The sequence below is a fragment of the Rhinolophus sinicus genome, chromosome 3 (genome assembly GCF_057876585.1).
Source record: "Rhinolophus sinicus isolate RSI-liver-muscle chromosome 3, RSI-T2T, whole genome shotgun sequence".
In the NCBI taxonomy this organism is placed as follows: Eukaryota; Metazoa; Chordata; class Mammalia; order Chiroptera; family Rhinolophidae; genus Rhinolophus; species Rhinolophus sinicus.
In genome coordinates, this window is record NC_142503.1 from 190,830,912 (window position 1) to 190,855,657 (window position 24,746).

The 24,746-nt window shown below is 37.8% G+C and overlaps 1 protein-coding gene across 3 annotated transcripts in view; it reads right to left on the bottom strand.

The window, feature by feature from the left end:
- Nucleotides 1-24,746, bottom strand: part of RPS6KA5 (ribosomal protein S6 kinase A5) — a 152,643-nt gene that overhangs the window by 52,934 nt on the left and 74,963 nt on the right. For 2 of the 3 annotated variants that reach the window (XM_019745027.3, XM_019745046.3), the window contains exons 4-5: nucleotides 12,829-12,944; nucleotides 9,743-9,850 (exon numbers count right to left, since the gene is read on the bottom strand). The exons of the other annotated variant lie outside the window; for it this stretch is intronic. In XM_019745027.3, coding sequence (XP_019600586.1) covers nucleotides 9,743-9,850; nucleotides 12,829-12,944 — 224 coding nt within the window. The remainder of the gene's footprint in view (nucleotides 1-9,742; nucleotides 9,851-12,828; nucleotides 12,945-24,746) is intronic. 3 annotated transcript variants of the gene reach the window in all.

A 24,746-nucleotide genomic window follows, 5' to 3' on the forward strand; every position in this document is an offset into this window, starting at 1 on the left:
AGAAGAAAATCCTGTCACATGCTACAACATGGATGAAGCCTGAAGACGTTATGTTCACTGAAATAAACCAGTCACAAAAAGATAAATACTGTATGATTCCACTTATATTAGGTATCTAAAGTAGTCAAATTCATAGAAACAGAGAGTAGAATGGTGGTTGCCAGGAGCTAGGAAGAGGGGAAAATAAGGAATTGTTGTTCAATGGGTATAGAGTTTATTTTTGCAAGAATGAAAAATTTGTACACATCTGTTGCACAAATGGCATGACTATAATTAACACTACTGACCTATACACTGAAAAATGATTAAGATGGTAATTTTTATGTTGTGTGTATTTTACCACAATTAAAAGTTATAAAAAAATTCAAAGAATGTAAATCCTAAAAGATTAGTAAATTTGATTACATTACAATGTCAAATGTGAGAATGGCAAACAAGCCATTAAACAAAGACAAAGACAAGTGAAAGACCTGGAAAAGAAATTCACAAAATATGTAATTATGAAAGATGGTTATCTAGAATATTGAAAGAACTCCAACAAATCAATAACATCAGGAAAAAACCGTAACACTCTGATAGAGAAAACAAAGAAACCTAAATATATCTCAGTAGAAGAATGGAAACACTGGATAATCCATATAAAAGAGTATTCTACAGCAGCTAAAATGAATAAAAAATTCATATTTATCTACTTGGAAACATTTCAAATACAAGTCCAATAAAAAACAATTTGCAATATGATATGCCATTTATGTACATAAATTTTATAAACACAAGCTACTAGTATATATTGTTTATGGATATATACATATGAAGGAAGGGTACTAAAACAACATTAAATTCAATCCACCATCTACTTGGCCTGAACCTGTGCAGCTAAATGTAGTTGGAGAGAAACGCAGAATCAGGCTGACCAATTTCACTTCATGAGCATGAACCTCAAGTGGGTCTTTAATGCTGACACTGCCCAGCAAACACACATATTTCCTAACCCACTCGCTCTCCCCGTCTTAGCTGCTTATTTTATATCTTCCCTCTTTTCAAACCTCCAGTGTCTCTTCCCTTCGTCACTCTCAAAACCTCCAGTGTCTCTTCCGTTCGTCACTCTCAAAACCTCCAGTGTCTCTTCCCTTCGTCACTCTCAAAAAGAAAACAGAAGCAACCAGAAAAGGCCTTCTGGAAGCTCCACTACCACTTGTTGACAGCCACCCACGTCTGTGCCCAGTAACTCAACCTTCTCCTCCGTTTCTAAGGATGACCTGACCAAGCTAGTAGCTACTGTATCTCCACTTGTGCACTCAAGTGGATTCCTCTTAAGGACAGTGTTGCAGCAATCTCCCCCCTTCTTTCTTGTATCGTTACATTCTTACATTTACCCCCAGTTCCTCTTCAGGATGGCGCCAGCCAGCATTTCAACATCTGCCAGTTCTCCCCCTTAAAACAAGAAGACCTCTCTTGACCCCACCTCCTCCCCTGCTATGCTCTCCACAGAATTACAGTATTGCTTTTTGCAGGAAACCCCAAGAGTTGCCTGCATTTGTGGACGACAATAGTATGTCTTTTCCCATTCTCTCTCCTTGGGTTTCAATTGAGTCAATGCTCAATCTTCAGTCCTCATCTTACTTGATCTGACAACAATGTACTTGACATAGTTAATCATTTTCATCCTTGAAACACTTCTTCATTTGGCTTCCAAGACAACACACTTCCCTGTTTTCTTCCCAACTTCCCAGTCCCTTTTCTCAGTCTCCTTTGTTAGCTCTTCCTGCTCTCTTAGTCTCTTCATGTTGGAACAGCCTGGAGTTTAGGGCTTGGTCTTTTTTCTTTTCTATTTTATTCCTCTCTTTTTAGACCTTTTTTTCTTTTCTATCTGCACTTACTCTGTTGATATTCCCATTCACTTTAATGATTTTAAATATTACTTATATATTGGCAAATTCCAAATCTGTATCTCTAAATGAGACTTCTCTCCCACACTCCAGACTCATTGCTGGGATCAATGCAACCGCTTTCCTAACTGGTCTCCATGTTTCCAGACTTGTCCCGCTACAGGACGGTCATGCTTGTAGAATTACCCTCTAAAATAAATCACATCGTGTCACTCTTCTCCTCAAAACTCTCCAGTGGCTCCCCACTTCACTCTCTGAGAGAAGCCAGTCCTTACAAGGGTCTTCAGTGTCCTGTCGGATCTGTAGAATCCTCCTTCATTCGGTCACCTCCTCAATGAGTAGTCAACAAGTGGTCCTCATTTCCGGCCACTCTAACCGTCACTCATCCTGCACACCCGCACTGGGCTCCTTGTTGTTCCACAAACAGCCTCGTATCGTCCCACCTTAGGGTCTTAACCCTGGCTGATTCCTCTACCCAGAAATCTCTTCCTAAGATATTGATATGGCTCAAGCTCTCACTTCCTTCCTGTTTCTACTCAACTGTCATCTTCTCAGCGAGGCCTTTCCTGATCCCTGGTTGAAAGGACAACCATTGCTCACCCTGATGCTTCTATCCCTCTTTCCCCCTGTACTTGTCTTCTTGAAACTCACCACTATCTAATATATTCCATACATATTTTACTATGTACCTGTTATTGTCTGCTTCCCTGTCTAGGGGAGAAATTTTTGTCTATGTTGTTCATTGCCAGATTCCAACACCTACACAGAACACTGCCTGAATCATAGTAGACATTCAATCAATACTTGCTGAATAAGTGGGAAAAAAACACATACCACGTTTCCCCAAAAATAAGACCGGATCTTACATTAATTTTTGCTCCAGAAGGTGCATTAGGGCTTATGTTCAGGGGATGTCATCCTGAAAAATCATGCTAGGGCTTATGTTTCTGGTTAGGTCTTATTTTGGGGGAAACATGGTAATGCTCATAACTGCATATGTGAATAGTGGGTGCACAAATTCTGTTACATAATTTTCTCTATTTTTATTATATTTAAAATATTTTATGATATAAAAAGTTTTTAAAGAAATTTGGAAACTATAAATACCTTATAACCATATTTATGCAGTGTCAGTACTCCAGCATATCTTTTCCTAAATTCCCCTTATGGGTTGAAATTCTCTCACACTTAGTATGGTTTTAAATCATTTTCCCTTTTTTCTTAGAAAATAGTCAAAATAATCTATATATTACTTATTCTTTTATAGGTTAATATGTTCTATAATAGAATAATGTGACTGCTAAATATAGTTTTCAAGTAAATAAAAATTATATGTGTTTAATATTATTTGAACAAATAGAATATACGGGAGAAGTTTCTGTGAAAAGAATCTCAATTCAAAAGTTGTCCCTGCTTATTCTGTGATGTAATTTACATCAAACCTGCCCATTGAACTTGTACTTGAACCTACCTTAAAATAATACTATTATGAATAAATCTTACCAGAGCCAATAATTTCTACCATAAGAAAAGTTATAAAGGGATTTGTGAGGCAGACAACTCCCCCTCCCCCGTCCAAAGGTAGGGGATCTGTTCTGATATCTGGAGGAAAAAACTTTACAAACAAATGTGGGGAGCTAATGTGTTAGTATACGAATATTGTGTAATACTGTTTGAGTAGAGGAAATATTGGGGCAACAGAAGAATACTTTGACAAGCTTCTAGGTCTCTCCCTTTAACACTTCCATCTCAACGTTTACCTTAAAAAAACTAAAATTACCCTAGAGTCACTGATTTTGGCAAATGACTGATAGATAGGTCTTTATTTACAGAGACCTACTATGCGCCCTTGGAACACATGCAAATGAAAAGAATCATGAACACGTCACTACCAATCTGGAAGGGAGACAGGGATAACGAAAAGAGCTGCCTTAGGGAGTTGGGTTATGTGATTCCCATGGCAGACACGCTCTTTATGTGTCCTGAACCTCTCGTAGGCATCTTGAGATGTGTATGCTATAGCGGAGAATCCTGCAAATGACATTATTAACTAGGCATTTATTAGAGACAGCTGTAATTTAAAACTTTCCTACAAATAAGAAAATTAAGGGAGAATAATTTAAGATTCTCATTCGCATATTTTCATTTTGCTTACAGTAATCTGAGTAGCACCTCTTACAAGTAGAAATTGATATTTTTGCATCTCAATTCAAAAGTTGTCCCTGCTTATTCTGTGATGTAATTTACATCAAATCTGCCCATTGGACTTGTACTTGAACCTACCTTAAAATAATAAATACTATTATGAATAAATCTTACCATGATATCACTTTCTACTTTAAAAAGTACTATGATGAGCATTAACTCAGTGTGACCATATGACAATCCTATAAACTGGATATGACATACATTGTTTATACCAAGACTGAGACGGGTTAATGACTAAGTGACTTGCCCAATGTCACAGAGTCAGGAAGTAAAGAACTGAAAAAGATCTTCCAACTTGAATATGTGTTCTTCCCACTACACTAAAATGCCTCTTATATGTTCAAAAAATAATAATAATGAATAAACATCATGTGAACTGAGCAAAAGTTGCATTTTTCTATTTTCTGGAAAGAGAAAATAGTCACAAATCCATAGACCTTTTCCTTTTAAGTACAGCTACCATGGCAGTGGGTTATAATTAACTTAGCTACCTCTGTTTTTAAATGTTGGGGGTGTTGTCTTTCTTCTAGTTTTATTTATCTATCTGCAGATTCATTTTAATATTCTGTTGTGAAAATATTCAAATGTTCAATGTTAAATTATGAAAACATACAATGCATATACAGGTAACCCCTGTGTAACACGGTTGTTAGGTTCTTAAAGATGCTGTGTTATACGAATCTGTGTTACACGAAACAAAGGACTAGTACAAAAAAAGGGGGTTCGGTTCAAAAAATTAAAAAAGCATACTATTATATTTTTTATAATTAAGAGAAATAGCTTTATTAAAGCAATTTTCACCCAAAGTATAACATATTAATATGTATTAGATAATGTTTTCTTCATCACTACTAAGCACCATTAACCGAGAGTGTTTTCTTTTTGACAAGATATCTTCATCTTCTGAACTTAATACTCCATGAACAAAATGGATTTAAAATTCTAATAAATTTTAAAATTCTGCAGACAAATCTGATACGACATCCACGTTCAAATGAAAAATTTCAAATGAGATATCTTTTGCTCTTAAAAGCTCTTATTACACTCCGTTTTGTTCGGGGATTTCTCTAATTCTCAAACCATATTAGACTGAAACCATGTGATAGAAGTGCCATGTTATACTGGGGTCGCCTGTACCATTTTTAAGTATAGGGTAATTAACAACACATAAATGTATCATTTTCACATTATTTGTTTACAAATAGGTAAGAACAGATGCCCTTCATGTCTTTAAGGTCTTCAGTGTTAGAATCATATATCCAACACCTAGCGGATTGTCTAACTCACAGTAAGAACTCAACAAATGTTTGCTGAACTGTACTCTTTACTCTCAAAAAATCCTATAAGGACCTATACTAGCCCAAAGATATTTAGAAATGTCTTCTTTTATTCTCAGAATCCCAAGGGGTTTATCAAATTCTATGGTTGAGGAAAGACATATCTGTAAAAGTATCAAATCTGAAAAGTGTTCATTATCATATAAAACATTTTTAAAGTTTCTAAAATAAATAAAATTTATCCTGTATACAATCCAGTTTAGCAAAATACAATCTAGAAATAATTCATAATTAAATAAATAATTCATCATTAAATTATATGAATATTTAATGAGTACTTCTAGAATACAGGCCTATTAGGGCAAGGAATTTGTTACGTTCACCACTGTATTTCTAGGGTCTAGTATAGTAGGTACTCAATAAATATTTGTTGAATTATTAAATTAACAAAGAGAGAGATGAGTATTACACCACGAGCAGAAACTTCAAACTTACATAAAAAATAGATTCCTGAATATTAAATAGAAATACATTTCCCAGAGCAAATGAGGGCAGAATTTGTAATACACAAAACTATGATATACTGAAACAGAAGCAGATTTGGGTGGGAGAAGATTAGCTTGGTTTTGGAAATGCTGAGCTTGAGAAGCCTCTGAAAGAGAGTCCAGTGGAAATACACTATAGGCATGATTGGGTCTGCAGCCCAGAAGAGAAGTCAGGGTTGGCCATATATATTTGGGAATCACCAGCATATAAGGAGAGAGTGCAGCAGAAAAAGAGAAGCGTTCCTAGAATTGAGCTGTGAGGAACCTAGGATTGAATTGTCAGGTAGAAGAGGAAAAGCCTACAAAAGACAGAAGGAAAGTCAGAGGAGTGTCAGAGAAGCCCAGGTGAGAGGCAATTTCCAGTTCAACGTTACTAGGTAGTTAAGTAAGATGAGGAATAAAAAGCGTCTAAGATTAAAGTCCATTGTGACCTTGTCAAGAACAATCTCGGTCACTTGGTAGGGCGTGCAAGTCAAATTAGAGCAGACTAAGAAGTGAGAGACGTGTGGGTAAGTAAAGAGAGCATGTAAACAAATAGTGACAAAGAAGAACAACAGGACAATAACTCAGAGGGAATATGGGATTCCGAGATTTTCTTTTTATCTGTTTATCAGTCAGTCCATCCATTCGTCTCTCCATTAAAAATATTTTAAGACAGGAGAGACTAGGTACGCTTAAATGATTACAGAAATGGTCCAAGAGGAAGAAGAAGAGGTTGAAAAGGAGAGAGATCAGTTAGAGCTAGAGATATATAATCTCTCTATATGAACTGGAAACCAAGGAAGAAAATCCTTAGACGGGGGTTTAAACTGAAAACCAAGGAGGTAGAATAGAAATGGACAAAAGGAAACTCACTCCAAGAAAGATGATGTTTCAGTATAATTGAGTTGGGCTGAGAAATGAAACCAAAAAGAAATGCTAGCTAATCAAAACAGAAATCGTTTGTTTGATGGAAATATTTTTAAGGTGGAAAGAATCTAGGTAGGAAACCTTGCTAAGCAAGGGCTTGGTGGAATGGGGGGAACAAAGGACCATGAGATCAAGTATTAGGGGGCTCAGAAAAGCTTCCCGAGCTCTGGGAATTAAACCTGAAGCCTAGCATGACAGAATGTTCTCTAGAGCTAAGAGCTGGTAGTCTCGATAGTAAAAGATAGACAAAATGTAAAGCTTAATAGCACATGACAATAATACATAACTATATTAAATGCAGCTGGACTGCATTCAGTGAATAATAAGAGAATCTATTAATCACCTCTCCACTTCAGATTGAATCCCAGGATTTCATTTTTGCGGCTACACAACTAGGTGCCCCCAGTTATGGCCTCTGATAAGAACTGCCTTCCTTCCCTTGAGGAGTGGCTGTTGACATGACAAGTCTCTTGTGAGGAGTGACCAGGCTGATTTCGCCACACAGCATACCTGACTAAGTTGTATTAAAACCCAACAGCTCTGATCCACGTTTGATTTTTGTTTTGGTTCCTAACATTTTTCTGTTCCTCAGGGCCAACGTCTGCCGAATGATCAGTCACACATGTCCATAAACATAGGATTCATGAGGTGATTCTTTCATGTTGTAGTACCAGAACCTAGCCTAGTGTCTAGCAGGCAAAAGGCCCTCAGCAAATACGGATGGAGTGAAGGAGCGAATCTATGAAAGGTCCCAAGGAGAGAGGAAAGGTGATCACGAATTCTTTCCATGCATGGGTCTTTTACATGCCAAAGACCCCTTGGCAGGCTGTTGAAGCCAACAGACCCCTTCACAGAATTGTGTTTTTAAATACATAGTATGACAGAGGAAATTAATTATTGAAATCAAAACATAAAAAGAAATTGTGACATCATCACAAACATGCTTCTGTGGCCTAGGCTGGGCCTGTGACAGGCATCTCTGTAGGGAGATGTGGCTGGGTCACTTCATTGGCAAAACCACCAACTGACAGCAGCTGCAGATGTTCTGTTCTGTTTCTCAGAGAGGAATCCTGCAAACTCCTGTCTAAGAAGCCACCGCCCTCAGAGGGAAGTGGCAGAAGGAGGCCATGGCATCTCCACAGCTCAGCATGTCAATTTCCATTTCACCCACTAGTTTCCATGTGGCATCCTCACCCTCAGCTGTGCCCATCGCCTCTGAACCCACAGTCTTGTCTGCTTAACTTTTTCAGTCTTCCCTGAGGGTGAGGAAGGCCTGGTTGCCTAAGTGAAGGGAGTAGACATGGGATCTGGGGGCTACTTAGTTCTTATACAAACTTTCAACCAACCCTCCTGTGTCGTGTATCACCTGCACCCCTATTTGGGGGAACACCTGGTGCCCCCAATTCCTGAACATTTCTGGGGGTCAGAGGTGCAAATTAGCCTGCTTTGGGGCTTCTCACATTACTGGCTTAGGATTCAGCTGTGACCAAGGATGCTAGTTTAAACTGAAAACCAAGAAGGTAGAACAGGAATGGACAAAAAAGAAACTCATTCCAAGAAAGAAGATACTTTAATATAAGTGAATATCAGTTACAACTAGTATTTCTGCTGTTCATGTTCCAAAATCTGGTTGTTATTTTCTTCCCCCATTTTGAGTGTATGCCTATTATATTCCTTTACTTTTACTTGTAGTGGGGGTGAGGAAGCAACTGTAAACATATTTAATCAGTCACATTTTACTGAAGTTGCAACTAAAATTTTTACAAAGTAGAAAAAGTATTAAAAATCAAACTTGGAAGTAAATTCCCCCAAAATTCATCTAATCTATAACTATAATCTTTCTATCAAAGATATCAATATATTGTTATAACCACAGCTTCATGAAGGCAGACACCATTTCCATTTTACTCATCATATTATCCAGTACCTAGTATAATAGAGGTGGTCAATAAATATTTACTGAATAAGTACACTGAGTGAATACAGATATGATAAAAAATTGGGATCTTCACTTCTTATAATTTCAGCACTTGTCTAATTCACCTAAGACTGCTTTGGCAATGTTCCAAAAAGCAAACAATCAGAAATAGATACACCTGGTATTTTTGAACCCAAGAATGATGTATTTTACAGGAAGTCCTTTACTATAAAAATTTTACTGTGATTCTGCATTCTATACCAATAATTTCTTGGATAGAAATGAACTGGCATTCATATTTACTTAGTTATCTTGAGTAATTATTGTTACAGAAATGTAATTTTTTTTACAACTGCTACATAATAGTATTTAATTACAACTAATAAATATACAGTTTTAAATTTATTACACACATTTATAATATTAAACAAGAGCTAATCAATACTGAAATGCAAAGGCCACCATATTTAAAATCTGCACATTAGCTATTGCATTTTAGTTCATGTCAGCAAAAAAACGGCGAGGTTTAAGAATTAAGCCTCGTAGATTCTCGTCATTACTGTCAAGTGAGTTCAAAGGACCATCACAGCACGACACGCCCCAATTATTCATCACAATGTGAACTGTACGTACACGTTCCGTAATTCTCCATCGGCTCCCACGTAAGCCGTAATTCTCCTAAAGGTCCCAAAGGTTATTTAAATTTTTCAGTTATATCTTACGGGGAAACTTAAATGCATAGTTTCGTTTTACTTTAAACTGGGGAATTCTGATTTATTCATCAAAGGTTTACTGCAATCCTAATAGGATGGTTCCATGGTCATTTTAAACTAAAAATCTTTACAGTCATTCATGCCAAATATTCCTCTAGGCAAACCTGCACACAAATCCATAATCCATATGGTACTATTTCATTAAATCCTTATTATAGAGCTAATTTTTCATCATTGTTTATGTTCTGTTATTACTAACTTCAAATTAAAATATAATACTCACTTCATCAGCCACAAACTCCTTACTCAGACCAAAATCTGTCAGCACCACATGGCCATTAGAATCAAGTAGAATATTCTCAAGCTTAATGTCACGGTATATAATCCCCAACTGCAAAAACAAATACATACGCATTTAAAAATAACAATTTCCAAAAAATAAATTAGGAGAGTCTTTCTTGTCTACCTTAAAAACCAACCCCTCACAAAAAGGCACTGTCCTGTTCAGGGTGCTATAATGGGTCTCAGTCCCTGGCCAGCGCCAGTGGAAATTCCTCATCTCGGTGCTGGGCTCCCTGGACCCCTCCAACCAGGTCTTCATTCTCTACGTAATGAGGGTCCGTTCCTGCTGGACCCGCTTCTTCAGGTCTCCTCGTTCACTACTGCTTCTTCCTGTCTCTCTTCTTCTTCAGAGACTCCATCCTCACTCCAGACGATCTGCAGGTGCTCTCTTAGCAGTTCACGCCCATCACTGCCCCAATGGCTTCAGAAGGCTTTCCAGACTAACCAGGTCCCACAAGGGTCATTTCTTTGTCTTGACTCCTGCAGCACCTCTACTGACATTGTACTTACCTAAAAATAACTGTTATTTTCTAAGTATTTCCTGTTTGTTTTGATATAACCATACCCTAATGCTCTTTTTTCACTTTTTATGTATTTATCTAGTATCTAGCACAGTGTCAAGTGTCAAACAGGTAATTAATAGGCTTCTAAACATAAAGGTTGAAGAGCATAGGTTGATTTTAGTCGATCTTTAGTTCTAAATAAGCAAAGTAAGTCAATTAAATAATATTTATATATCCCTTCATTTTGTTTTGCATGTAAGTTTTATAGTAAAACACTTCAGGTATGTAACATAAATCTACCCAAGTCATAAAAGAAGTGCTCGGTATACGTGAATTCTGTTTCATGTTATGTCAGGCTGAATTGAATGTTTTTAAATTTAGAAAGTCTGCTTCCCTCAACACTACGTGTATGAAAAAAACAGACTCTTAATATTCTTTTAAAATCGAAATTAAAAATTATACCAAAAAAAAATGCTAGGTAATTTTCCTCCAAGAACCTCAGTGTTCTACAAGAAACGGAGGAAGGAAACATCTGCTGTCTATTGAACAGCTATTTGACTTGAAGCCTTACCAGCATCTAACCAGTACAACTTTTTTGTTTAACAATCTCTTTGGAAAAGATTTTAGGAATAAATCATTTACTATCTGCTTTACTTCATTACTTCCAAATAAACTCCCATTTTGGTCTCTCCCTGGGAAACAGTATCAGTAGTGATATCAGGATTAATAAAACTGGCTTCATCTTATACTTCTTTGTATTTACCTTTTCAGGGTAGTAAGGTTAAGAGAAACTTAGCTGAGCTCTGATGTGCTGTATTACTCTCACTCCATATCAATTACATTTATACCCAGTATTCATCACGTTCTCTACTTCTGTGTTTCTGATTACCCAGTTTTAATAATAATGAATGTTCAGGGATTTTCCCTTTAATAAATAGAATTAAAGCTTTCCACGAATTACAAACTAAATTTACTAAGCTCTCTGGTTGGAGCTTTGTATTTTGTTAGTTTTTAGTCTGGAATTGATGGCAATTTCCACCATCATTTTTATATTATAAAAAGTTATACCTAATGCCCCTCAGCATAAAATGCAATGATCTTTTCAGCTTATTCTTGGGCCCAGTTTGTTTCATGTATAGAGACGTTCTAACTATTTTATATCCCCAAAATAACCATACGCATAAAGCTTGTCACCATACTGACAATTCTCTCAAAAGGAGAATTGTCTCAGGTCAGCTCCCTACCTTATTTATTGTTCCTCTTTCCTTTCTCTCCATGGCAATGCAGCCCTGCCACCCAGGGCCTTTTCTCCTTCCCTCCTCTTCTTATACATCTTTCATTCACTTCTCTTAAGATTCCTGTTCTGAACCCCATCTTCCTCCCCAGCTCAGTCTCATTTCTGCTCTGGGCCAGGTCTACCCTTTTCTTGATCCCTCCCTTCTTTTCTTATATCTTATCATTTTTTTCTCACAGCCTCTCCCATCCATTGCCTCCATCTTGCAATTCTAGTCTCCCTGCCCCTTTGATTAAAAATGTCATCCTTCTCCCTGCCTTTTCCCTTCCTTCCTCTCCATTCTTTTCTATGCGTCAGAATCAGCACTTTGTTTATCTATAATCGAGCGTAGGCTCTGAATACATGACAAAGAAGAACAGTGACTTTATGATGTACCTGCACCATCCTAACTTAGGGACTCAGGCCATACTGGTCTCCTCACAGCCTCACACACCGAGGGGATAGACAATTCCCCTAATACTTTCTTTTTCTGAGGCACAAACCTTGTCTATATAATGACTGTTTGCTTCTACAATGTTTCCTCATAAAAAAAAAAAAAAAAAAGGTTTTTCAGTCAGTTTCTTGGATCAAGATTAGTAGTATCTGAAACAGAATTTTTAAAAAAGTTTAAACTCGTTTTATAGAGTTCAAACAGCATCATAGACATGAATTTCATTTAAAGTTTTTAGTAACTGAGTCCATCTACATGGAAGCAACGGAGGAGGAGCGAGGCGGAGGGAGTAAGAGAGGACCTCTGGGTCAAAACAAATGGAAAAGAAAGTCAGAGGGGGCAAGCTGGGCAGCGTAGGTAGATGCTTCTTTCAAATAACTCATATTCTCCAACCGAATCAGGAACTATATCCTGAAGACGTACAGGCAGAGTCTACAATAAAGGAAGTCACAATTCAGGAAACACATATTATGATTTGTGGTTTCGTCTTAAAGTTCATTTTAAGAAGAAACATTTTTATTCTGGTGCTCCTTTGTAATAAGCGTTAGGATTTTTCATGAACAAAACCGAAAAAATTGCTCAGGTTCTACCTTTTAAATCTGCATCACAGGGACGACGAAAGGAGAGTAGATTTTTAAAAAGGGAACGAGGAATATGAGAAAACTGGCTAACAGTCTGCAAGTGGGTTTTCACAATCTCCACAAAGACACTGACACATTAAAAACATTCGTTCTTTCAGCTCCATCATTATCTGTTAATAGATATTTCGAAACCAGAAATCCCAAAGATTAAGGTCTTACCTTGTGGAGGTGTTCGAGGGCGAGCACAGTCTCTCCGACATAGATCTGCACCTCATCCTCTGTGAAACGCTCTCTTTGAGAAAGATGAGTAAAAAGTTCTCCACCATTTATATAATCTAAAAATGAAATATATTTTTTCTTTCTTTGACTTGTATTCATCAACTAAAGGAAGTATTTCCTTTTAATCACTTTGGGTTAACCATACGGCACTGATTTTAATATATGATTTTTCTGCGCAAGTCTTAGTATATAGTATATAATTTCATATGGAAAATATTACTAAATTCATCTGGTAATATAGTTTCATAAGAGAATGACGACCCTACACTACAAGCAAATGAATTTGCATAGAGCATTGCCATTAAAACTATTATATGAAATCTGCATATAGTTAAATACAGTTTCCCAAATACAGCATTTCAGAAACCTCTGCCATCGCCACACGATACTTAACTTGCTGTGGAGTACCAAAATACCAGCCACTACAATAACCAAAATAAAAAATGAACACAACAAAACACAAAAATCCCAGGCTTTCCTCTGTAACAGTTGCCAGTCGCTATTTTGAGGCAGATTCCCTATTTTCCAGAATTTTCTATGAACTCTTCCAAAAATGTGTATTAGGTAACAGGCAGCCCTCTCATTGCTCCTCAGAGCCACAAAAAGTAGCACAACATGGCCGAATCAAAACACCTGACACTAAAAGACTCCCATTTCCCTTTCAATTTGACCTATTTATTCTGAGAGGAATAATGAAATAAGAGACAAAAAGACTGCAGGGAGAAATAAATGAGGGAACTGAATAATAATAATAAAAACCACAGCACAATTATGTTCATAATTGGCTCTAACAAGACATTTACTGATAAACTGATAATCGTTCCACCAGAAACTAACCATTGCTACCTTAACACACATTTGTTTGTGAGAAACAAAGTATACCTAGAAAATAGTCACAAATACAGTTCAAATACAGTTCAAAAAATCTGAAAAGCATATATCCCAAGAATTTTCATTTGTTGAGTTGACCACAACTTGATAAAATATCGAAGCAAAATCTTCACGAACTCACACATTTTTGTTTTATCTTGGCCATTTAACTTTTAAACTCCAAAAAGCACATGCAACAGAATGAAAGCACTCTTAATAGCTGGTTGTTTTGCAATGTATTTTACAAAGCACACGCCAGCAAAACAGCACTGCCCTTCTAAGGCTTCCGTGTTTGGCCAAGGAGTTTTAATTATATCTTAATACAAAGCTAATTATTGAAAAGGTGTAAAGGAACACAGCATTCCTGCAAACTAACAATGATTTTTTTTTCTACCTTTAAGTAGCTATTCACTATCTATTACTGGTTTTTATGTATAAATGATTTCCGTAGTTAGTCATGACACAGAAATAGGCACCCATAGGTCAGCTGACCACCTGAGAAACTCCTATGCGTCCTTGGATGTCCTACTCAATTATCTCATCGTGAATAACCACTCCAGCAGAGTTCATCACTTCCTTTCATCTTTATCACTGTACTTATTAAAGTCTTCTACCACTGCAATTATTTCACTGTATTAAAAATGTTTATTTGTATGCTTGCTTTTTTTTGCTAAACTCTAAGCTTTTCAAAGTTAGGAACAATGGTACTCATCTCTATAGTCCCCGCATGCAGTAAACACTCACAGACGATTATTTCATCATTTTAAACACAAGTTCTTTGTATTAGAATAAATATTAAATAGAGTCTCAGAAAAAAACTACTCCAAGACTCAAAGGCAAGTGCATTGAGAAGGAAATCCAATGTACTTTTGTCATCGAGGCCACTGGATATAGTCCAAAGGACCTGGGCTTTCTAATCGAGAGACCTGGACAGACAATGGCTCCACTGTGTCCTGCTCGAGCAAATTAAGTCTCTCTCAGGTTCAGTTCTTTATCTATACAATGGGAATAATAACTACTATAAATTATTACAATTATTATTCTCCCCGCAGCCTTCCCCATCTCAAGTAATATCAAAGTCACCCATTTCTTCAGGTGCTCAGCTACATTTTAATCACTTTAATAAATTTCACTTTTTTTTTTTTGAGTGATTTTCTTACTGGTTGCTCTAAGGCTTACCATATACACATTAACGTATCAGAAACAGCTTTGGATTTATACCAACTCAATTCCAGTGATACATAAAACATCACCCCTATATAGCTCTATCCTCTCTTCCTCCCTTTTGTGCTATTATTGTTATACATAGTGCAACCATATATGTTACAAACCAAACAACATATTACAATTATTCCTTTACACAATTTTATGTCTCTCAAAGAAGTTGAGAGAAGACAGGCGACCAGGTGTATACTTATTATAGTTTGTCATATTAATCTTCCTATTTACCATTTTTGGTTCTCTGCAGTTTTTCTTGTGGAATCGAGTTATGATCTAATTCCGAACACCTACCCCCACCCCAGGCTTGTTTTATTGTTTTTTCTTTCTTTCTTTAATAACTTGGCTGGAGGATTCTAGTAAGGTCTGTTTCATCTGCAGCAGAGCTTTCCGTGTTGCTCCTCAGAGGGCACAGCCTAGGGCGTTCCACAATCGTTCTAACAGGACCCTTTTTAAGTCTTTCCCTGGTCTGTTAAGCTATCTGCCTCTCTGTTGCTCTAACACCCAGCTGTTAGGCTCCACTAATTGCTTGCTGATTAGGCATTATTTTTGGTAATACCCTAGGGCCTAAATTACCCCTCAGTCTCATCCAATAAATTCAGGCTCCTTCAAGGCTAATTTTTGAGGCCACTGTTTGAGGTTTCTTCTGACCTCAGAAGGATTCTTCATAGTAGACTATTTCTCTGGTACTCTGTCTGGCAAACTAGCTATCCATTTCAAATTAATATGCAGGTACAGAGCAAAGTAAAGGTTGAGATTTACTTTCTTCCATACAGACATCCAGCTGTTCCGGCACTATCTGACTTCCTTCCCCATTGAATTGCTTTATCACATTTGTCAAAAACCAAAAGACCACATAAGTGTGCATGCGTCTATTTCCGGGGTCCCTATTCTATTCCACTGACATATGTCTCATACATACTGTCTTCATTACTATAACTTTATGTAAGCTTGAAATCTGATAATTTAAGCCTTCCACATTCATACTTATTCTTTAAGACTGGATGGGCTATTGTAGTACCTTTGTTTTTGGACAGGAATTTTAGAGTCAGCTTATAAAAAATGTCTGCTTGGATTTTGATTTTGACAGGTTTGTATCTATATAGTTCAGTTCAGGGAGAACTGACATGTTCAAAATATTGAATTTTCCAACCCATGAACCGGTATATCTCTCTGTTAATCAGGTTTTCTTAAATTTCTCTCAGCAATGTATCATACTTTACAGAGTAAATTTACTCTTAAGTATTTTAGGTTAAAAATAATACTGAAAAGGATTATTTAAAATTTCACTTTCTAGTTGTTTGAGGATATAATACAACTTTTAAAAAATATTTATTCTGAAATAATTATTAATACAAATGTACAGAAAAGTGGTTATTACATAGAACTTTTTTCATGAATCACCTAAGTTGCCAACTCAATATGCCATCACTCATGTATACTTACTTTCATTTGTATTTCATACCACGACATAATCATTTAAAAATCAAGAAACTAACATGACTATATTATTACCATCTAATCCTCAATTCTAAATTCAAGTTTCCCTAGTTTTTCACAAAATATCTTTTATAGCAAAAGGTTCTGGCTCAGCATCAAATGTTAACTTCAGTTCACGTATCTATTTTCTTTGATCTGTAATAGTTCCTCAGTCTTCCCTGACTTTCATAACCTTGACACTTCTGAAGAGCACAGCCTTGGTACTCTGTAGACGCCCCCACCATTTGCGTGTGTCTGATGTTCCCCCGTGATCGTACTGAGACATGCCTCACTGGGAGGAAAACCATGGAAGTGACACCCAGTTCTTGGTGCATCCGCTCAGGGGCTCCTCTACGAAGTTACCTACTTCACCTTCATAATGACTAAGCAACTTTTGAGAAGTACTTTGAAACTATGGACTATCCCAATCCACATCACACATTCCATTTATTTATGTCTGAATGGACTCACAGCTTCCTATTGACTTAATGGATTAAAATTCACTACTACTATTTATTTTAGATTCTGAGAACGTGGTTCTCACTCCTAAGGCATGGCTCTTCTAGAATTCTGACGAAAATCTTCTGGTGTTTATGAAATCCCTGTACCTTGTGAGGAACTGAGCTGTAAACGCTGTCTCCCTTGAGGTGGGAGCTGCTGAAATCTTTATTTGGCTCTTCCAGCTACCGGCTACTTAGATTCTCGCCCCACGCATGCACTGTTGAGAAGTCCGTGGAAGTACATGGACTTTTGAACTGCCTCACTCATCTCTGTTTCCCTTCTTTCAGAATCCCATCCCCACAATCTGCAGCTACTCTGTTAGCAGCTCAGAATTCTGACTCCTCAGCCTTGTAAGACTGTCACTTCTGGACTACATTTTGACCTCTTATTTTGCACATTCTTGGCAAGAAATATTTCTAGTCGTTAAGAACACGGTCTTTGATGTCAGAAAGTGCAAAAATCCTAGCTGTGCTATTTACCAGTCGTGTGACTTTAAGCAAGCTGCTTAATCTCTTTGAATCTAAAATCATATCTACAAAAAAAAAAAAAAAGAACAATATATTTTCCTAGGGTTTGTTCATTTCATTCAACAGACATTTGAGCCCTTATTATATATATCAGTCACTCTTCTAAGGATGGAACACAAAGCACTGAACAAAACAGACAATAATCTGCATCCTAGTACAGCTTACATTCCAGTGGGAAGAGACCAACATAAATAAATTAGATACTATTAATATGTTGGAAGAGGATGATTGCTATGGAAAAAGTAGCACAGATAAAGGCAGATATGGAGTGCCAGGGTAGAGGTGAGGAACATATTTTAACAAGGGTGGTCAGTATATGTCTCACCACGGTGACTTCTGAGCAACAACTTTAAGAAGGTGAAAACCTGAGCTAAGCAGGTATCTGGAGGAAGACTGTTCCTGGCAGGAGTAACAAGTGCAAAGGCCCTGGTGTATTCGAGAATCAGGAAGGAGGCCAGCGTGGTTAGAAGAGAGAATGAGGGAAAACTAGGAGGAGAGCCAAGGTCACAGCAGTGAGTGAGTACTGGGGCAGCCCGCGTAGGTCCTTGCAGATCATTACTGGGGCTGCTGAGACGCCATACACTGCACAACTTATTGTGATGCAAGTAAGCAGTGGCCCCTGGAGCTGGGCAGCACGGAGGTTCTGGCCATTACAAGGCTCTCATTTTCCACTCCGAGTGAAACGGGAAACCTCTGGAGCATTCTGGGTAGAACAGTGGTATGACAGGATCAATGACTCTGGATGCAGTGTTGAGAACAGCAAGGGTGGCAACAAGGAGATCACTTGAAATAAACAGGGTGAGAGATGGTGGCGCTGAGAAAGGTGACAGCAGTGTGGTGGTAAGACCCAGCCCTCCTGAGCACCTGAAAAGATAGAGCTGGTGTTCCGACACGGGGCAGGCTGCAGGAAGAATAGGTTTGGAAGGGACAATCCAGTGTTCACGTTTGGACATGAGGAAGAGACAGTGACAAGTAGTAAGAACTCGATAAATGGTAGTTATGACCATCATCTTGAATTACACATCCTAAGACCGTTAAGAGGTTCAAGAGAGCCCTACTGGAACCCTGCCAAAGGAAGTGGGAGACAGATTTCTTCTGCCCAGTTTTAGAGCCCTAAGAGAAAGTTCCATGAACCATTCTGAAAGTGCTTCATGTAAATTCCTTGACATTATGTGCAATTTTTTTTAGTATACGCAAGCACATGTGCCTATTTCTGAGAAGAGAGGGCCCACAGCTTTCATCACATTTCCTCAAGGATGTGTAAGCCAAAAAAACTTTAAGGAACATTACCCTAACAAAGGCATTATAAATTTCGACGGAAAAGTTCCTATGGAGTCTAGTTACAAAAACACCAATGAGTGCTGACTGGGAAACTTCTGAGGGGTGTCCTACAGCTCGCCAGCCCCACAAACTGTCCGTCACAGCACACACCCCCGCACCAGCTTCCCCTGAGCACTTAGCTCACCACTCCTTGACCTCGACTCTGGCCTGGCATCGCCCTCCTGGAGATTATTTGTATTTAGAATTGGACTGGTGAGGTTCAGAGCTTTAAAAAGTGAAATGGAGCAAGGGGTTTTTTCTTTTTCAACAAGATCTCTGGGTACAGAGGGTGGGTTGGAACTGCATTTTGGGTGTCTTTACACCTCTGTGTTTAGCTCTAGATCTAGTAACTTTGTAAGGGCAAAGTTTTGGGGCTTGCCCTTGAAAGCCAAAATTTAGCCAGGCAGTGAAATAACAAATAAAACAAAATTTAGAACAGATGATACGGGGATATTACTACATTTGAGTGGAATTATACAAATTTTATTCTCTCAACAGAGAATGCTGGAATCAGGAATGTTGCAGACTCTGAGGTACAGTGAGCAGCGGGTCGGTAAGGTCAGGGGGATCATGAAAACCCAAACCCTCACTGACACCTGACTGTAAGATTCTTCTCAGCTTTATAATTCAAGGAATCCCGTCCTTCCTTTCCAACTGGGCATAAATTACATTTCTTCACCTAAGATTTATGAAAAAGCTCAGACTGAATAAAGCACTTGAGTGGAAACTCCCTACTACTAGAACTGCTGAGTATTTAAGGTCCATTCTGCCTGGTGGGCTCTGGAGCCAATGCCAACTTGTCTGCCCTGAACAATTTTCCTGTCAAAATCATGGATTCATTAGATTTTTAGAAATCAGATTTCTCAAGTCTGACGAATTCTTCTGTAACAAATTCAAGTGTGAACTTTTTGTTTTTAAAGCCAATGCTGACTCTTTGTATTCCCTTTATGATAGGAAAACCGTCAGCAGCAGCATGGGCGTGTTCAGTTTTCACTGATACTCCTCAGCCTTTATTTATTTTTTGCCTCTGTGGGTATTATGATGAAAATGGGCCAAGGGGGTTGCTCAGTACACAGTCCTGGACACTGCGGTTTGAACAGAAGCAGCATCTTAATAACCCCTTTCAGTCAGGGCAGGTAAGAAAGGGCCCCCGACAGGTAAGAAGGCAGCGATGTAAAACAGGGTTTGGACTGCCCTCCATTAAAATCCACATCTGACTACAGCTCACTGCTTTTGAGACTAGACACAGAAGTAGTAACTAAGGACACAGGGTACTCTCTATGTGCCTTTCCATTCAGATATGATTATGAATTTGAGCTTCATAAACAATGCAGAGGTAGGTACTATCGTAACAGTATTAACGCCAAAGAAAAACACGATAATCTCTAGAGAACGGTGAAACTCAGGTTAATAAATTATCCAGGGTAGCATATCCTGTAAGGGGGAGAATAAGGAGTATGAACAGGGCAGGACTCCAAAGACAGCGATTTTTATGCTACGTTTGAATTGCCCTTTTGCCTCTCCATATGGTTTTACCATCACTTACAGGGGCAGCCTCATTAGGCAGTTGGTCTTGCTAATAACTCAGAAAAACTGCCTTAAGATCAACTATTCTGTCCTTCAAATATTTAAATGGCTTAGACCCAATAATTCTATATATTTGGTCATATCATTTCCCTATCATGGATGCATAAAACATATGTACATGTTTTCTTTTCCTTATAATTTTCCTAATAACATTTTCTTTAGCTTACTTTATTGTAAGAATATGGTATATAATACATGTAACATACAAGATATGTGCTAATCGAATGTTTATGTTTTCAGTAAGGCCTCTGGTCACCAGTAGGCTATGAGAGGTTAAGTTTTTGTGGAGTCAAAAGTTAGAGGCAAATGTTCAACTGTGCACGGTCCGGTGCCCCTAACTCCAGCATTGCTCAAGGGTTAACTATATTTACATTTCAAAACAAAAAAGTAGGTGTTCAAAGTCATTTGTAAGTCCTTGCAACAACTTTTCCTATTTGCACTATTAACAACACTAGTGAAAAGCCATGGTATCGGCACATTAAGAACATGGAACAAATTCGCTTTGTTAAAAAGAACATACATTATTGGTTGGCAGAGGACAGTTTCAGCTGCTTAAGACCTCTGCACATCTGACCTGACTCAATGTTGGACCCAGAAACTTCATTGTTCACAGTTTACATGCTTCTATTAACAAACGGAGACTCTGTAATGCACTAGAAATACTGAGTTTGATGAGCCTTAAAGTATTATAGAAAACTAGAGAAGCTACCTAAACAGCACTGTTTTCCACTGATGATGCAAAACAGTGGAAACAGCACTGTTTTCCACTGTTTTCCATGGAAAGAGCTCGTCTACTTTTTAAGGCTAGGTCTTGTTCATACCATCTCATGGACGCCAACTGGCAGGGGAGCAAGTAGCAGAGTTAACCTATAGAGAGAAGGGCTAAATCCTACATCTCCAGCTTTCAAGGAAAGATTCTGTTCTACTTTCACTCTCCAAACACCTACTTATTCCTAGTAACACACTGACTGATCTCTGGTCATCTAACCTACATGTCTCAAATTCTCTTATTTAGAATTTTTCTCTCTTGTATTTCTTCTAATGGTGGCATCTTCCAAAGAGCTAATTGTTATTAGGCCCATGTTTCCCCATGATTCAGACCCCACCTGAATCACCCCCCACCACCACCATGTTACTTGGTCTTCTCTCATTATTTTTCCTACAAATTTTCCTCTTCCTTCAGATATGCCTTCTGTACATGAATTCCCACACTTTATGGTCTCATTTCCACCTACTCTTCCTCCTCCAGACCACCTAAATCTCTCGCTTGTTTCTTTTTCTTGTCTTGTATCTAAAGTATAGTCTTAACATGATGTACCACACACCTGAAAGCAATTTTAAGTGTCATGCCAAAGTCATGTCACTTTTTTCTTTGGGTTTTAGCTCATTCTAACAGCACCTCCTGGCAAATGCATTCCAGCTTATCAAAATCATCATAAAGTTCTGACTAAGACATATCCATTTATCAGTGTTGTGAATGAATCATATTTACTTCAAAGCAAGGAAGTGCCTTCAATTATTGTCTGTTTTGCTATGTACAACAGACTGTAATGTATCACGAACCGTTCTATTACCATCTCAGCAAGTATCCTCCCCCTTGCAATTTCTGAGATGAAATTAATACTCAAAAGTGAAACTTTAATTTTTTAAATACCTTTTAACTTATTGCAAGGATGACTCATTATGACAGAACTGTCTGTAATGCTGGGGTGGCCTACATTATTGAGAATGCTACTTCACCTTTATAAATAACTTTGTGATGTGCCTCTTTAGCATCTTATAAATTCTACTCATTAATCTGACAGTTGAAACAGTCATAGATCAGTTGGTGTTTTGACAAAATTACTACTGACAGAGATCAGAGAACACCAAAAAAAGTTGTATTTTACAGATTATTTTCCACATAGAATTCCTCCCCATTGTTAGTTAAATGAATACAATTTTTCTTTTTTTAAAAAATTTATTGGGGTGACAATTGTTAGTAAAATTACATAGTTTTCAGGTGTACAATTCTGTAGTACATCATCTATAGAATGAATACAATTTTTAAGAGAATAGAATAGATGAAAATATTTTTATATTTCTTATTGTAACCATGCAGAGGTATAGAAAGTTACAAAAGGAGGTATGGTCTCCATGGTATGAGATTTGGAAAGGCTAAATATATATATATATATGTATATAAAGAAGAAAACACATCAAATCAACATGATGCTATTAGATCTAAATTAAAACAGAGCCTAAAAATATATTAATGATGTAGAATTTCTTTTTAACTGTGACTTTTAACAGATGGGTTTACATGAGGGGTCAATGAATTACAGCCCAGAGGACAAATCTAATCCACTGCTGCTGACCCCGATTTAGAGGCCAGAAGAAACAATATAAATTAATGGAAGGCAATTACAGCTAAACGAAGCATACTGTAGGAAACAACCACACACACTTCTGACAGAAATGCTATCTTCCCTACCTGGCAAATGTCAAAGGTAAACATCTGTCAAGATAACAATAACATTATACTACTCTTATCATTTAGAGAAGCCTGTGCTGATCAGGCAAATTTCATCCTAAGAGAACAAGCATGGTCAAAACACCTCCAGTGAGCCATGAATCCTGGTAGGAGCCTGACAGCAACATAGAACTGAATCTCCACATCTGCTCCCAAAATATCTTAAAGTAACAGCAAGAATGCCTGTGACTCTCCACTGACCTACACTCAGCAAAGCTTAGTGACAAAGAGAACCCATACACACTAAATAGTGTGCTGTGGGCAGCCTGAGAAACAACCCAAGTGCCCACTGAGGAATGAATACAGAAAGCATGGTGTGTGTGTGTGTGTGTATGTGTGTGTGTGTGTGTGTGGACCAATACACACACACACACATACACTGATATACACACACATCGGAATATTATTCATCCCTGAAAAAGAATGAAATCTTGCCATTTGAGACAACATGGATAGACCTTGAGGGCACTATCCCAAGCGAAATAAGTCAGATAGAGAAAAGATAAATACCATATGATCTCACCTATTTGTGGAATCTAAAAAAATAGCCTGAGCTCACCAATACTGAAAACAGCTCGGTGGTTGCCAGAGCTGCGGGGGGCAGGTAGGGAATAAGCAAAATGGGTGAAGGGAGTCAAAAGGTACAAATCAGTTATAAAATAAATAAGTCATGGGGATGTAATGTACAGCATGGTGCCCACAATTAATAATACTGTGTATCTGAAAATCCTGAGAGAGTAAATCCTCAAAGTTCTCATCACAACAGCAACAACAAAATTCTGCAACTGTGTATGGTGACGGATGTTCACTGGACTTACTGGGGAGATTTTTCAATATATACAAATAGCAACTCATGATGTCGTGTACCTGAAACTAAAATTATGTATGTATATTACACCGCAATTTAAAAAATGTGAAAAGTTAAGTCTTATTTCCCTACCCATTACATTGGGCTGGTTTTATGTGGGGAGCGAAGCTGAGTGCATTCCAGAGCCCGGCCTCAGGAGGACGTGCAGCCTCTTCCTCGGCCCTGGCGGCAGTCTTCATAAGCTGCTCTGAGACCGCCATGCGATGCTAGGAAGAAGCTGACATACTACACTGGAGGATAAGAGGCCACGTGGAGCAGGAGAGAGATGCCCCAACCAACAGCCAGCACCAACGGTCGGACAAAAGAGTGAAGCAATCTTGGCCCTTCAAGCCCAGAAAACTCTCCAGCTAATCACATAATGGAGCCCAGGCAAAGCAGCAGAGATCTCCCCAGCAAACCCACAGACTCATGAGACAATAAGTTATTGTCTAAGCAACTAAATTTTAGAGTGGTTTGTTGTCCAGCAATAAATAACTTATACCACTGGGTATTAAATGAAATGAAAATTTATTAACCAGGAAAGGTTGACATCATTAATTGAAAATAAAAAATCTGGTTCCAAATTGTATGCACAGTACAACCTCATTGAAATAAAACTTACATACATGCAGACACACAAACAGATGTAGAAGAATAAATACAAAGTAATTATGAATATACAATGAGGTAAACTCTGAGTAGTGAAAATAAGTTTTTCTTTTCTTATTTTTGCTTTTCTGTATCTTCTATATGCATATACATGCTTTTGTAGCAATAAAATAGTTTTCTAAAATATTTCTTTTTAAAGTTTATAAAGTTTACTTATTCATCAGACAAAAAGGTCAACTGGGTCCCTGAAGAGCGCAACATGTAAATTCTTGCCATTAGCCTCTAAAGTACACAAAACTTGAATAAGGTCAGTTCAGTAAACCTTTAGAGACAGTGAGACAGTTATGAGCTGAAATGGGTCCCCCCCCCCCAAAATTCTTATATTGAA